This window comes from Balearica regulorum, chromosome 9 (assembly GCF_011004875.1).
Source record: "Balearica regulorum gibbericeps isolate bBalReg1 chromosome 9, bBalReg1.pri, whole genome shotgun sequence".
Lineage (NCBI taxonomy): Eukaryota > Metazoa > Chordata > Aves > Gruiformes > Gruidae > Balearica > Balearica regulorum.
Window position 1 is genome coordinate 17,982,910 of NC_046192.1, and position 16,119 is coordinate 17,999,028.

The window sequence follows — 16,119 nt, forward strand, 5'->3', positions numbered from 1 at the left end:
CAGGGCAGGCATGAGCCCTGCGGCCACTGGCGATGGAGAGGCCCAGCCCTGCTCCCTCGCCTCCAGCTGCATGGGGCGGCCCCGGTGTTTCTGCACCCCATCTCTATCCCCTCACAGTCCTGGGGAGTCTGGCAGCCCCCTGCCACCCCACGCGCCCTGGACGTGCTCCCGTTGTCTTCGGTGCAGAGAGGGCGGACGCTGCCCTGGGCACAGAGCAGGGGGCTGAGACCGGGCACAGCTCAGTGCATGGGCCCCTGCAGGGAGCCCCTCCCCAGCCCCGCTGCCCAGCCACTCAGCTCCAGCCAATCCCCATGCACTGGCACAGCCTAACAGCCAATCCCACACTGCCAGCTGTCCCTCCCTACCCCCCCCACCTCCCTCCCACCCTCGTGCTGCCTCCACCAACCACAATCAAGCAACACCTAAGCCTGACCAATCCTTGCCTGCCACCTGGCGCTTCCCCCCCAGCCAACCACGTGCTGCCACCTGTCTCTGCTGCTGTCTCAGCCTTCACAGCAGCAGCTCACCAATTGCAGGATGAGGGAGACTACTCTGAGCCAATCCAGAGCTGCCACCTGTCACCTGTCCCAGCCAATCAGAGGCAGCCACAGCCCACCGAGGGCTATAAAGGCATCTCAGTGCAGGGGCTCTGCTTGAGGTTGGGGCTCTTTGAGGGTTGAGGGGTTGTTCAAAGAGCTTCCTGCCTGTATGGTCCCAGAGGAGATGCAGACTTGAAGGTGGCTCTTCATCTCATTTGGTGCTTGATGCCACCCAGGGCCTTCTGGGTGAATCCAAAATGCTGCAAGGATTGCTCAGCTGGATGATGTCTTGGGATGGGGACCAGGAGAAGTGGGTCCCCCGCAGCAAGAGAGGGCTTGTAGGAGTTGTGCCAGCTGAAGGCACCTCTGAAGATCTTAGCAATGGTCTCTGTGGTGAGCTGGCCTTGTGCTGGGGCTGTCTGCTGCGACCTGGGGAGTCCCACCTGCCTTGGGTGTGCAGAAGATGATCTCCACTGCTGCCTAGCAACCAGAGCCAGGCTCTGGGGTGGGGCTGATGCCACCAGACTGGAGGTGAAGAGCATGTGGCCATTGTGTGCCTTCAGGTGTGGTATCATGATGCTGGGTCCCTCACCTAGGGCTTCACAGGTAGCATGTTCAGCTATAACCTGTGGAGCAGAGGTACTGCTTGTGCTGCTCCTTGCCTGCAGATGTGACCCATGTGCGAGTCTTGGTTGGACTGCTGACCATGCTGGTCCTGGAGACCGTGGAGGTGAATGGCTGAAGCTGTTCTGAGGTGTGCTAACTGGCTGCTGACCACTGAAGATAGCCCATGTAGCTCCTAGGCACAGCTGTTGGGAGAGCTGCAGGGTGCTTCATACGAGCCTGGAATGACTGAGGCTGTGCTGATGTGTACAGGTGGCCATTTCGACCAAGGACTCTGCTGTGGCTGGACCTCGGCTGGAGCAATGGTGTCCCGCATGCAGCTGAACAACCAGGTGAACTGAGAGCAGCTTCCACGTGGTCAGCCTGAAATGCAATGCACCAGTGGAACTGTGCTACTGAAGGTCACAGCCAGTATAACCAGTAGGGCTGAGCCCCGTGGGCAACTGGGCTGGGTCTGGACTAGTAAACCTATCTCCAGTCCTGACCTCCTGCCTGTAGTAGGGTAGGACCTGCTTCATCAGCTGAAACGTGTCCTGCACCAGCTGTAGCTTTGTTTGCCTCATCCCAAACTCTTGTTACATCTTGACAACCTTCATGAAATTTGGAGCTCCTTGAGGGCTTGGTGGAGAACCTGCCTGTGGGGAACGCAGGACTTGGACTCCAAAGTAGACACGGGTTGGGTTACTGGTGCAGTTTGTGTCTGGGCAAATAATTGGCATCTACTTTAAGAGCCTGAGTGAAACTGCCTTCCAGGCACAACTCCTCAAGATCACAAACACAGAAGCACTTTTGGGGCGTTGCTGTTGAAAATAGACATGAAGAGCTGTTCCTCTTGGCAGAGCAATTGCCACCTGGCTTGGGGCATGAGGTGTCCCAGGGGAGCAGACCCCTTGGGAGTGGGCTGGGGAAGCCCAGGACCCTTGGCCAGTCTTGGCTTATCCCACGTAGCAAAGATGCACCTCCTAAATGGCATAGGGATCTTTGTGTGCTTGCACTGAGCTGTCTGGTGTGAGCAGGAAAGCCTGGCCCATGCTGAAGAGCAGATGTGGGACATCTGGTTCCTGTCTTGTCCCTGGCTGCCATGTGCCCCACAGCCTGTCCCCCTTGGTGATCCAGGGCAGCTCTGGTCCTGGACCCTGATTTGGCAATTGGAGGGACCTGGCAGTCCCCAGTCCAGTAGAGGTCCTCAAGATCTGAAACTCATCTGGATGCTAAGCCCTGCTGGCTAGATCTCCTTGGGGCCACCACCCCAATCCTTCCCCACTCTGAGGCGGGAGCAGGGCTGGGGTGCCTGTGGCTCCTCCTGTGCAGACACTGACAATCCTCCATCCTTCCCTGTGCTGATGGCTGCTCTGTCTTGTCTGGCTGAGCTGATCTTCTCCAAAGGGCAGGAGAGCAGGAGGAAGGGCTGCAGGGGACTCTCGGCTTTGCATACCCCGAGGAGGGCCATGGCTCCTGTTCACACCTGGCTGGGGAGCCCCAGAGGGAGGGGTGGGGGCAGCCAGGGCTGGTGGGCTCAGAGGCCCCTCCATGGTGCCGCACCATGCATGACCCAGGAGGACACCTGGGACGAAGTAGCAAGTGCTGCAGTTCAGAGCAGACCAGGACCTGGAGAGGCTCTTGCATCCCTTCTGTAGGAAAGCATGGTGCAAGGGAGGCAGCTGGGGGATGAGAAAACTCAACCCAATTAGCCCTTGGAGAATCCAAAGGGATGGAAACCTCAGGCCGTCAGTCTGCAGGGATGGGGTCTTTGCATGTGTCCTTTCCTGCCTGGGGGGAGGCCTGAAGGCGAGGGGCTCTGCCTCTCACTGCATGCCGGCTGGGTGTCGGGTGGGGACGTGGGTCCTCCAGCTCACTTTGGGCATGGGGGTGCCCTGGGCTCTGTGGGCACCTCTCTGGCTCCCCCCTCTCCTTTGCTGCTGGCAGAGCAGGCTCCTGGCCCTGGTTTTTCAGGGAGCTGGAAACCAGCACCCCCCATTGTGATTTAGGACAGGAGGTGCGAGTGGTGATGCAGTTTGTGCCCAAAGCCAGAGACCTGGATGCTCAGTTGATGCCCAATCCATGGGCAACGCTGAGGAGGACAACCCATAGCAGGTATGAGCCACCCACTCCCCATCCAGCAGCCTGGGCACTGCTGGCTCCAGGATCCACAGGCAGAGAAGGGACGTGGCTCCAAGCTGCTTGGCTGGAGTGGCAGGGAGTGTGGTCCTGCGTGGGGCTGGGGAGCCTGCTGAGCCTCCCCGGGGCTGGCTCCATGGCCAAGCGAGGCCCCAAAGGCAGCTCCTGCTCAGAGTGGCTCCTGGCTGCTGTGGGGTGCACCCACCCTGCAGGGATGGGTGCAGAGCTGGCAGCCCAGACCCCTGGAAAGCCGAACCCTGGCCAGTGCAGGGGCTGGCTCCCTATCCTGGGACAAATCCCCCTTAGCCCTGCTTATCCCCCTCAAGGTGAGGGTGTGCTGCTTCCCTGGGGACACCCCCCAGCACAAAGGCCTGTCCCTGGGATGGACAGTGGGAGCAAGGCTGCAGCTCTGGAACGATGTCCCGGCGGGGGGTGTGTGTGTGTGAGAGCAGGAGCAGGGCTGTGGGGCTCTGCCATGGGAAGGGATGAGCATGGGGCACCTGCACCCAAATAGACGCTGGAGCTGCTGCCCACCATGCCGCACCATGGGGTGGCTGTGGGGCACCCCACGGAGCAGGCTGGTCCCCAGCAAACGCTGTGGGCTGCGTTTGGCCGTGGCCTCAGGCTCGCGAGGCTTCTCGTGCATGCCCCGGCTTGGCAAGGGAAGGGCCAAAAGAGGGGTGAAGGCAGGTGTGAGGCGTGGAGGTGTCGGTGCCCGCAGGAGATGCTGGGACACCTCACCCTGCTGTGGGAGCATCCCTGGTCCAGTGCCCGTTGGTATCCCCGGGGGCTCCGGGCTGGCTTGGGGCTCGGTGTGACCAGCCCAGCGCATGGGCTGCTTCTCCGGGGGTAGAGCTGGTGGTGGCCCGCCGGCCAACCCGGCGTGGGGCTGACCGGCCCGAGCTGGCCCTCGGTCGTTCCCCCGGGGTCCCCAGCCGCCGCGGTGACCCAAACCAGCGTCCTCCCCGCTCGGCCGCCGGCGCGGTGCAGCCCAGGCAATATCGCTGTATTGCAGCACCATCTAGTGCTGTGGGATGGGGAAGCCCCGCACCCCACCGCTCCCCCCCCACGGCAGCACCGTGGGGACAGGCCGTGGCTGTCTGGTGTCCGTGGGTCGTGCTGCCAAGGCCAACCTGCCAGGAAACCCGAACAGGCTGGGGCGTGGGGGATGAACAGGCGGCACAGGGTGTTCGCTGCCCCGGGGCAGCCAGAACTATCTCCCTGCCTCTCCCTGTGCCCCTGCTCTGTGCCAGGGAGTTTCCTGCAAGGATCCTGGGAAGCATCAAGGGGTGCAAACGCTCCCAGATCCGGAGTCAAATTTATCTGGCTTCAGCTGCTGGCTTTGCCACCTCCTCCCATGGAATTCAGGTGTCTGTGCTCTCCTCTGGCCACTTGTGTTTATCAGCCAGGTGTCCCTGGCTCTGTAAGTCCCTCGCCATCAGGGCCATCGCATCACTCCTGTGGCTTCCTCCAGCATCCCCGGTGGTTTCTTGGTGTCCATCTTCCACAGCTGGCATGAGCAGATTCCTTTCCACTGCTAGTCACCCTTCCCCTTTTGCACACCCGGGCAACAGCAGCACTTTCCAGACTGGTTTTTGGGATACCAGGAGAGCATCCCTCCATCCCTCCTTCCCTTGCTTCATGTCCCCAGCTTGTTCCCTCTCAGCTCGTCGTCTCTCCTGGGTGCCTGCTGTGCTCTGCACCCTGCCTGGCCCTGGGGTGCTGGAAGAGCTGGCAGGATTTTGGCACAGGGAGGGTGGTGCAAGCGGGATTTTGGCACAGAGCTGGATCCCATAGGAACAGGATGCTCTGCGAGAGGGGCAATGGCGATGGCTGGTCCTGCTCCCCTCTTGTGGTGTGGGGTGCTGGCGGGGAGCGCTGCCATGGATGTCATCTGTGAAGTGGGGTGAGGTGGGTGCCAAGCCCCAACAGGGATCATGCCCAGGTCCCACAGCACCGAGGGGCTGGTGGCTGGTGGCTCCCTAGGGCAGGAGGAGTTAGGCGCCTTGGGCTGAAAACATGGCTCTGAGTCCTGCCTCTGCCCTCCCGTCTTTGGGGACAGATGGGACTGTGCCAAAGTCACCTGGCAGCCCTGAGGTCCCTGTGTCCAAGCGGTTTGACATCCAGGTTGGGCTCTGCCTGCTCTGTCCTGGCAACCCAGGAGCAGGATCTCTGCCCCCAAAAGGGACAGAGGGACTCGATCCTTCCCAGCCCTCCTTTCCCCCTCCCAGTGCCGCCAGGGGAGGACAGGGCTGGATAAGGTAGGACAAGATGACGCTGACCCTGCAGGCTGCCTGCTGCTGCCCCGTGCTGCCCGCTGCCACGCGCTGCCTGCACCCACGGGAAGGTAAGAGTAGCAAAGCATGCACTGAACATAACGTGGCTCTGGGCTGTTTGTGCGCCTTTTGTTTGCCGGTAACCTTCATGAATCAGCTAATTAACCGCATTAGGATGGCTGCGCTTCCCAGTCTGAATTATTGGGCAGGGCAGATCTGGGGCAGTGCGCCAGCGGGAGCCCCAGTCGGCTTTGCCGGGTGATCAGGCAGCTGAGAGCCCCTGCGGCGGCTGGGAAAGGCACCCGGGCGGCAGCTGGGACGGGCAACAGCCCGGCGAGGTGCTGGCCATGGGCAGCGAGGGTCCGGTGCTTGCTGTGTGGTGGTGGGAGCTGGCTCCGCCCCCCGCATCACCCCCATTGCAGTGTGCAGGTGAGAGCCTGATGCACCCCGGGTTGGGTTTCTGCTTTGCAGTCAGCCCTGAGTCCCATCGATGGGTGTTTTTCATTGCCATAAGACATGCCTGCGCCTTGGGGAGCCTCTATGGATGGCTGGAGGGGGGGTGAGTGTGATGGACCCTGAAACGAAGCAGAGAGCACCACTAAAGCCAAAAGCATGTGGTGCATCACCCTCCTCTTGTGCTGCCTTGCTGCTATCACCCAGCGGCTCTGCAATACCCTGGCTCGGAGGGCTCTCGGACAAAGATGTGGCTGAAGGGCAGTGAGGATGAAATTTGCTTCACCCTAAATCTCTCTGTGCCAGTCCCCCAGGCTCTCACCTGCTTCTCTCTCCTTCCTCCACTTCCCTCTGGCCACATGTCTGGGCTCTGCCTGGCCCCGCTGAGTCCTACCCCCACAAAAACTGCACTTCTCGCCACCATGGAGCCCTCCCCTCGTGCAGAGCCTGGCGTGTGGAGCAGGCTGTGGGAGGTTTCCCTTCCCCAGAGGTGCCTGCAGGGCTGTGAGGTTCCAGGTGGGAAATTTTTGTAAATAAAAGGGGAAATCACTGTGTTGCTCCCCGCTCCCACTGCTCCCCCCACCCACCTTTGTGCAGAGGGTGCCATGAGGCTGGCCTTGGGCCACGGCCAGAACCACCCTGGCAGCCCGGGGCAGAGGCGACACGCATCCCCAGCCCTCCTGCTCTGCTGACGCCATTTCCAGCCCCACTTTTCCCTTTGCTGCCCCAATGCCGATGGCCCCGTGAAGAACCAAGAGCTGCCCATGCCATGCTCGGGCCCTGGGGACGGGCCATGCTGAAGGCAGTGCGTCGGCAGTGTCTCCTGGGCTCCCAAATTCCTGTCAGCCCCACGGGGAGGGGACCCGCAGCTCCTCCTGCCTGGGCCAGGCACAGGCTCCTGCTCTGAGCACCTGTGGGCCCTTCACTTGGATTTTGGTTTTGGTTGGATCACGCTGTCCCCTCCCGCCCTACCGGGTTCTTTCCACCGGCTGGATCCGGCCCCGGGCTCGCCCCCCGGCCCCGGCGTTTGCTCCATCGGCTCTTTAAGGAAGGCTGAGCCCCGCACTGGGGGATGCTGGGGGGCACTGGGAGAGGCTGGTGCAGGGACCGGCGCGGGTAAGCAGCCAGCTATTTCCCACGGAGCCACTGGAGGGCGGCAATGACCCGCCGCAGAGCCGCTGCTGGGCGAACTGGGGCAGCCCGGGCCAGGCGGGCGGGAAGCGAAGGGGCTGCGGAGTGTCCCCTCGGGCCGTCTTAGGACCCACGTCCCTCCCAGGACCCTCTCCCAGGGCAGCTCACCCCGCGGGAGCCGCAGCCACGCGTGTCGGTGGCCGCCTAAACCCCTACGGAGGTCTTCAGCCTGTGGCTCTCCAGGGAGGGCATCCCCGGGGCGCCTTCCTCGCCAGTCAGGTGAAGTGGGTGCGAGAATCATCAAAGCTTCTTGCCGTTAAATACAAAGGCACCAGGTGAGATCCAGTCCCAGTGGGAGCATCCCTGTGCCAGGGCTGCCGGGCCGGGTTGTAGCTCAGCTTGGCAAAAGGAGACACCTCCCGTGTGTGTCTGGCAGAGCATCTGTCCTGGAACACAGAGCTACAGGCTCTCAAGACCCTTAATTTTTTTTTTTTTTTTTTTTTTTTTTTTTTCCTTTTTGGATACCTTTTGTCTCTGCTCTTTGACAGGGATACCACCATCACGGGGTGTCATTCATGCTGGGTGCAGGAGGCAGTTTTGGTTGATGTCTTCGTATAAAGCCTGGCCTAGGGTCACGCTGCTGGGACAAAACTGCCCTGCAAGTCCATCGGCGAGGTCTCATGAGAAACCTTCTACAATGGATAATGCTCTCCTCTTAATGGTCTAACTTCAATTCACCTAAAAAAAAATTATGCTATATCTCTCCCACATACACCCAGTGGCTGAATTCAGGATCGGGAATGATGTGTTTCACATCCCTGTGACTCTCCGGAGAACCTCAAGCCGAGCCACAGGACAGGCTGACCGAGGTATCAAGTGATCATAAAGCTGTCCGTGATGTTTAATAAGTGATCATAAAGCTGTCCGTGATGTTTAAGAGCAGAAGCTGGAGATGCCTCCTTCCCAAGACTCACGCATACTTGAGCTAATTGTACACAACCAGGAGAAACAGCAGCAGGGCTCGAGAAGCCTGTCGTAGCAAAATTGCCGCCATGACTCCCTAAAGCTGCGCACGCACGGGGATTGTTGGTATCAGCAACCGCAGCCCAGCTGAGCCTCAGGGAGCTCAGCCTAGCGCAGTTCTGAGCTGGTAGGCTCAGGGGAACACAGGTTTTTCCAGAACGGGGTTGAGCATCCCCAGGAACTTAGAAAAGCAGAACAGCGTGCAGTGCTGCTCAAGAAATCAACTGGGCAAACAGGACAAACTGCCCTGAGGGATTAACGGACAGAAAGGAGCTGAGGAGAAACCTGGGTCACAGCAGTCAGGAAACCTTCCTGATGCTGTCAGCTGGAGGACGAGGAATTCAACGAGGTTATGGGGGCTGTGAAGAAGTAGGGCTGTGGAAAGCCCTGTCCTGCTGCTGGTGAGTGACAGGAGTTTGTGCCCATTGCGAGGCAGTTTTATAACAGAAAGGAAAACACACAGAACTAATATTTCTTCCCTTCTTTGGACGGTAGGAATGTTTTAATTGATAAATTTGTTTTAATTACACTAGGTGATATCACAGTCTATTTTACAAGTTCAGGGTAAGAGGACCTGTGGACCAGTTACACAGAAATCCATTGAAAGGATAAAAACCTACAACATGAGAAAAACGAACGGGTTAACTTAATCCCTCAAAAATGAAACGCATCGAGTTTGGTGTCAGTGGAAATGGGAGATTATACCAGGATCCAGAGAAGTACAAAGGATGTGACTAACATAATTTACAGTATTGGTTCTGCATGACCATCGTTTGCCCGTGTTCAGAGACAGCCTCTATTCCCCAGTGCATCGCTGAGCAGACGGTCCTGTCTCTAAGGGTTTGGTCTGGTCTTGTCAGAGGAGAAAGCAAAATAACTGATGGGCAAAGGTCACAACCCATATTGAGCTGGTCCCCAGGGTCACCGCCTACAGGAGTGTCTTCCACTGGATAGTCGGGGGGTTCTGCACCAAGAACTGTATGGAGGAAAACTAAAACAGCTCCAAAAAGCCCCATCTCAAACGTAGAAAAGTCTCACTCTGGAAGTGCTTACGAGAAGGTCGTCATCATAGAATTTGGTTTCTATAATAACATTACCACTGCAGAAGGAAAAGAGGAGAAAAAAGAGGTGTTAGAAGAATGCATGAACAGTAGAAAATGACTGCTCCCCTCAATGCTCTCACAAGCCTGGGCTGAGACCTTACCCCTCCCACAACACGAGCTCTGGTTTGGAGCTGCGTGCGATGAGCACTGTCCCCTGATGCGTGGCCACCAGGGCTGAAGGGTCTCCCCGCTGCATTCCTACGGGGAGCAGTTCCCCCCACCCCTCCCTTGTCGCCCCTTCCTGGGCTCAGTACCACACAGGCTGCAGAGTGCTCACAAGCAGCAAACTTCTGCTTGCTTCTATTGCTAAAAATAAACTAGCAGTCCCAGCATCTTCAGGCCCCTCTCTCTTATGGTGAATTCTGAAAACCGACGGGAATTCTTTTTTTATTCCCCACCTCTGTCCTCTACTGCTGAGCAAGCTACTTCAACCAACGTAACGTGTCCTTTCCCTCAAGAAGGGCTTAAATGCAAACACACAAGCATATTTTATATAAACTGCAATGGAAATGTAGACTTGGGTGTGACGAAAGCTCGGATGATTTAAGTTCCTGACTTTGAGATTTCGGTAGACAAAAGTAAGAACTTTGGGGCTATTACAAGACTTGGACAACTCAGCAGTGTGATCTGACTGTGCCTAAATAATGTGGCTCTTGCAAATCAAAGCAGCAGTTCCATCTCCGCTGTGGCTCTTGGTATCTGTAACACTGGCAAAGCTGAACCCGGCAAGAGCATTAGGTTTGTGCTGTGGCACGGACAATGCTTGAACTCAAATGTCAGGGAACGTCCTCAGTCTGATATTCAGTCATCCTGGGAATCCTCTGCACAGAGTGCCTTGTATAGCACCAAATACCACATCTCAATTTTCTCCTGCTATAGAAACACCGAGACAAACATGAGGTCTTTGGGAATATCAGAAAATGAAGGGCTCTCCAAGTCTTGGCAGCTGAAAAAAGCTGATTTCTTTGGGCTGGTGAGTCTACTGAAAAGCCTCAAGAATGACTGTAGGACACCTCCATGAATAGGGGAGGGATTTGGACTGACCACTACAAGTGGACAGACTCCAGGGAAAAAATGGAACACTGGAAAATCCTCAAGGTCACTTGAGGACTGGACTCACAACTTCCAGTCCTGAAAATGCCTTGATTTCCTGAGATGGTCAAAATCAACTTGTCTTTGTTTCTTTACTCTGATTCCCAAATCTGGCTCCTCCTGTACTGACTGAAAGCCACCAGTTCTGGGAGCCGAGGACGTGTGTAGCACCTACGAGGCTCTGAGCAGATCATGCCAGGGAATGCTATTCCCAACACTGATGCTCTCTTCTGAGTCCGCTCTCTCTTTGAAACATGCTGTGAATAGAAATCAGTGATGGTAGTTCCCACCCTGATGCCTTCTCTATGTGACTGGCTTTCCTCCAGACAGGGAACACGCTGGAGAGGGAGGTCTTCCAGAGGACACAGTGACCTTGCAGCGAGACTGGCTGCTCCCTGTCTGCCTCTTGCTGGCAGGAGGATTCCTGCACTCTTCTGTCTCTGCTGGCAACATGCTCCTCGTGTGCTTGCCAGCACCCCTCTAGCGCTGCAGGGAGGGTGGCTCTTTGTCAGTGATTCCAGCTTCCCAGGAGTCCCCCTCAAGGAGCCTTTTCCGTCATCCCACCACAGCTCGTGCCTTGCTGTCCACACTCAGCGCAAGGCCCAGCGTGTGTTATTCTGACACAAGTCTCAGAGATCGCTGACCTATTCAGAAGTCAATGGGCAAACAGTGGCCAGGACTAGATGTTTTGGAGAAAGGTATGTGAATGCCATTACAAGTGACTGTAAAATGACTGTTTTCTACCCATTAAGGATATTTTATCCCCAGATACAACTCCATATGACTAAATGTATAGTTTATAATCCAATGTAAAAGACACAAAGCTTGGCAAATGGTACAGTGATGAAACAAACACTAGAGCAGTTTCTACGGGTCTACGGGTGATACATTGCATGAAAACCAACCTGGACAAGAGTCGTGATCAATAGCTGCATTTGAAAATGGCCCAAATATCTCCTTCCCCCCCCACACCCCGGATGCAGGGATATTAAGCTGCAAAGCATTTTAAAATCCTTTCATGGTTCACCCTTCACAAAAATTAAGCAACTCTAATAAAGTATCAGTTCCACTTTCTCCAAACTTTTATTGCTATATTAATGCAAATTGGACCTATGGGAAAGAAGGTAATGAGGTTGGCTTAGCCCCTTTTATCTCTCAACAGCTAACTGTAGCGAGGGTGATTCAGAGTTGGTAGCAGCTCCCTCTCTTCATTCCCACTGTGGCCCCCAAGGAAATGCCACACACTGCTTTTTCTTTGCCTGCTCTCAGATTCTATAAGCCCAAGGCACTCACGTTAAAACGTTAGCTGGCATCATCTGTGATTCAGGTGCTGCCTCTATCAAGGACTGCCAAGTGTTTGTGGAGTTAGGAATCACAAAACCGAATTCAAAGAACCATTCTGCAAAGTAAAAAGAAGATCCAGAGGCATTTGAAAGAAGATAAAATCCACAAATGGCCCTTTTGCTTTTCACCTGACAGGCTGGGGAACTCCCTAAACTGCCCTGCCAACATTTTACATTTAAATTATTTTGTACAGCTTAAACTGCACTGAACCCTGCCCTCCTCTTGAAGCAGATACTCCCTTTCTAAAATAGCTGATGGTAATGATAAAGTCACCCACTTCCTTAGCGTTCAGTGGAAATTTCATCACACCTAATTGGGAACAGGGAAACCACACTCCCCCTCTTGCAGACATCCCCCGGATTCAGTTCAGACTAAGTGTACAACGGGTTGCCCAAAAGACAAGGAGCTCAATGTTTTATCTCCCCCCTCCTCTGCCCCAGATTAAGAGTAATACTGCAGTGAGGAAGATCAGATGTGCAACTATGGAGTCACACGGACAACGCGGTGGCACTGCTGTAACCAAAGTAAACCAGAGGCTCCTTTTGTCCAGCCTTCCGTCTGATGATGGCCAGCACTAGGTGCTTCTGAGGAAGATGCATGAATGCCCGTAATGGGTGACTCTAAAACAACCCATTTCCTTGCCTCAGGCAGCCTGCGGTGCATTTATGCCCTGAGGCACGATTACCCAGATTTTTTGCTTACATAATGAAGTGTTAATACACTTATGAAATGCTATTGCTAATACTGTGGCCCATTAGTCCTGACAAGATGAGTGCTTCAGTGCTACTCTGAAAAATTAAAATCACCATGTTCAACCCATTTTAGTTTCTCTAATCCCCACCGCGCTGGGGGTCACTCCCTGCGCTGTAGCAGTGCTGCACACAGACCAGATGTGTACCTTCTAGACACTGCCCTTTGAAATAAACTTTCTGTTCCAGTCGGAATTTTTCCATTTGTTCTGCTGAGGAAAAGTTTAACTCCCGAGACACTGCTTTGCATTTCAGGATTTTTTTAGGAACTCGAGCTGTAAAAGAGATAAAGAAGCATTATTGGGCCACAATAAAACAAACCCAGCTGCTTCAGGTGCTATTATAATATACTTTGAAATAATGATTGGTGCTAGTACAAGATCATAGTAGCAGGAGAAATGCAAACACAAAGGACTTTGTTTTTACATTTCAGGAGTGAAATCCAAGATGCAAACACCTTGCCCAGAGCCAGGAATGAAACTTGTGACAGAACCAGGTATACAACGCTGAACTCTCAGACTCCTGGTTCTTAGCTGTTTATTACTAAACCCCACAATTCTTCAAGTTGAAATATGAGATGCAACTTCAATTTTTACTTTAGGAAGTGTACTGAAGATCACAGGCAGCTGAAGGGCTGCTGAGTACACCAAGCGTGTTAGCCCTTCTCACTTCTCCTTCCTTTTCAGACTGTACATCCCCAGCAAACCACCATCGGCTGTTTCTCAGCCCAGCAGCACTGTTTTAGCCATCTCACATAGCTCTGGGAAGTCATCCTGTAAAAGTACACAAAATTTCTGTTCCCCAAACATTGAGACCCACACAGGCAGTAAAGTCAGTACAAACTAGAGACTTTAAGAGAGAGTAATTTAGCAATCCAAGGCGTCTAGGCTCTTGCAATGGGTGAGGCACCAACAGCAAGTGGCAAACTGTACCTGGTAGATATTTCGTAAGGCTTTTTTTAAGAGGTGGAGGAGTAAGAGAAGGGATGGTTTGGGAGCACTGATTAATATGCTGAAAGGTCCTAATCAGGAGAACATGGGGGGAGTCAATATACTAAAAATCTCCCAAGCCCATCATACTTCAGTGGTGTGATTGTACATAATCCTTCCTGCGTATTAGAAAATGTTTTATGTAAATTTATTAGAAATAAAGAGGGGAGGGAATGCAGCTGGCATGTGTTTTATGAGCCAAACTGTTCCTAAATGGAAAGCGTATCAAAACATCCATGAGCAGACAGCAGGCTGCTGTTTAATAAAAGAAAGAGTCTACCAAAACCCAGGCAAATCCAGCTAATGTAGAACAGTTTAATGGAGTAGGACCTTGATGCAAAACCAATCTAGAGAGCTGGAGGGTAAGAGAATATAAGCTACCGTCCTATCCCATGGAGAAATACACAGCCTGTGGTTTGTTTGTTTTTTTTTTTTTTTTAAAAAGGTAAAAAAGACAGTTACAAGTGTAAGGGAAGAGTTTTAAATGTAAAAGCTCTCTAATCATTTTTAGGGGTTTTTTTTTCAGCTAGAACTCTGCATGGCACCTTCCTTTACTGCCCTCACAAGTACAGACTACAGACTGTTGTGAATAAACATCCCTTTGCAGTTAAGTGTAAAATGACTTGTTAAAACTATTTTGCAATTTAGTAATTACATTTCTTTCATCCCTAAGACAGACTACTGAGAATGTTTGCTTTAATATTGTAAAACTACACAATAAAAGGTTACTTTTAATAAAAGTAGGACTGTGTAGTCTTTAAACCCCTGATCTAAGAGACTTTAATTCATATTTATACCATCAAGCAGAATATTTTAATTGAAATTATTTATTTTAAACTCATTTTACTTCTATACTCCTTCTTTTCCATTACAAAAATAGAAGAGAAAGAAGTTTGATTCTCATCAGTTAGGTCCATTTTAAAACACACTGAAATGCAGGTAGGCATAGACTTTGTCCTAAATTTACTACTCCTTTTTGTTAACCTGAGGATATACCTGCAAATTTATTTAAGCACTTATATAGCTAACATACATTTAGTCACTTAATTCTGATTAGATTAAAAAGTGATGAATGACACATTTCTTATTTACAAAGCAAGTCATTTTGGGTCCAACTGCGTTTAGTTAGAAACTGAAATTCAATTAAAATATCCATATCATTATGTTTTCATACAGTTTCATTAAACAACCTTAAATATTTGGGACATGTAAGAAAGAAAGCTATCTTAGCCAAACTTATTTTATATTTCAAATTACATCTTTTCTTAGATAATTAAAGGATTATTTGCATTTCCTGAATGAAAGCTGGCTGTGGTGATGGGAACAACACTGGGGATTCTACAAGTGTTAGACCTCAGCAGCTTACTCCAAGATTTGCTTGTATATCAGAAGAAACCAAACTTTATGGATTTGCATCTCCCAGATTGCCTCCCAGTTCTGAATGTGCTGTCACTGAATTGAGCTGACTGAGGACATGGAAAAGCTCCTGCTGTCAAAAGCTGGTTTACATGGCTAATTGCAGTTTCAGGTGTTTGGGCAGTGTTTTCTACTACTTTCAGCAGTTTAATGGTAAGACTTTGGCAGCAATCCAATACCACATTAATATTCTTTTTACTTAATCTAACTGGTAATAGTAAGTTTAGGTAGTAATACAGTATCATGATTTGAAACTTAAGAGTTCATTTTTTAAAGAAACCTGTACTTAAATCAAATAGAAGTCCTGCTTAAAAAGCAAATAGAAGCCCTATTTAAAGGAAATACATTTTATTCACTCTGCTATTTATTTGATTCTTTGTTTGCTATATCTAGACTGTGATTTGCCCTGAACACACACACAAACACACAAGTACTATATAATGACTTTGAGACACACATGGCCTTCATTTTAAAACAATTATTCTCACTGTTTGCCCTCACTGCTCCTGTTGCAGGACTGTACCAGAATCACATTTTCCCACACCTTTTAATTCATAGTCAGATTATTGTCCTTTGTTGGACACCTCTCCCTTTTCTTAGCCTATTTATTGAGAATAATCTATCCATCTCAGCCTTCTTTTCCTGCTAAGCCATATAAGAATGGCTTTTTGCCTCTCTCCTCCTAAGGATGACCATCCTCCCGTAATCTTTTCAGTGACTTCTCCTAATAGCTCTTCTCTGCACCTGTTCCAGTTTGCAGTCATCCATCTTCTAAATGGATAACTGAACTGCACACCAGATAAGGTCTTAACAATTCCTTGTACAATGGGCATTAATCTCATGCCAGAGTAGGCTTTAATTAATTCCCCAAGTTCCTCGGATGGAGGTGAGGGTTCCTGTTTTATATGTGAGGAAAATCTGAGACACAGTGAGGTGATATGATTTGCCAAAGTGAGAAAGATGGCAGGAGGGAAATGGGGCAACACAACAAACCCTCCTGAGACACAGCTCCAGCTGTCCACTCTCCCCAAAGCATACCTTTCTGTGGTGTGCATTGAACCACAGCAGCGCAACAGTCTGCTAAGACAGAGTGATGAGGATTCAAAGACTAGCCATGTGTCCAAGGAGAAGCTTTTAAAGCACAAAATCTGGGAAGATTGGGAATATTTTTAGCTGATTTTCCTCTGGTTTCTAAAGCCTGATTCCTCATTTCTCCTAGGTTTCCTGTTACAGGAGAAGGCGAAGCATCACTAACCCACAGT

At 52.0% G+C, this 16,119-nt stretch overlaps 1 protein-coding gene and 1 long non-coding RNA gene across 4 annotated transcripts in view; one reads left to right on the forward strand and one right to left on the reverse strand.

The window, feature by feature from the left end:
* The first annotated feature begins 696 nt into the window (after positions 1-696).
* On the forward strand, positions 697-8,979 carry LOC142602943 (uncharacterized). 2 transcript variants are annotated; one of them, XR_012836799.1, is made up of 4 exons: positions 697-1,102; positions 5,513-5,628; positions 7,690-8,049; positions 8,082-8,979. It is a non-coding gene; the product is annotated as an uncharacterized LOC142602943 (long non-coding RNA). The 2 variants fall into 2 exon arrangements; XR_012836798.1 differs by lacking the exon at positions 697-1,102 and having other exon boundaries at positions 3,129-5,628.
* The window catches only part of PDE6D (phosphodiesterase 6D), a 39,052-nt gene continuing 31,563 nt past the window's right edge, over positions 8,631-16,119 (reverse strand). For both annotated transcript variants that reach the window (XM_075761383.1, XM_075761384.1), the window contains exons 3-5: positions 12,602-12,727; positions 11,653-11,758; positions 8,631-9,263 (exon numbers count right to left, since the gene is read on the reverse strand). In XM_075761383.1, coding sequence (XP_075617498.1) covers positions 9,182-9,263; positions 11,653-11,758; positions 12,602-12,727 — 314 coding nt within the window. In that variant the 3' untranslated portion in view covers positions 8,631-9,181. The remainder of the gene's footprint in view (positions 9,264-11,652; positions 11,759-12,601; positions 12,728-16,119) is intronic.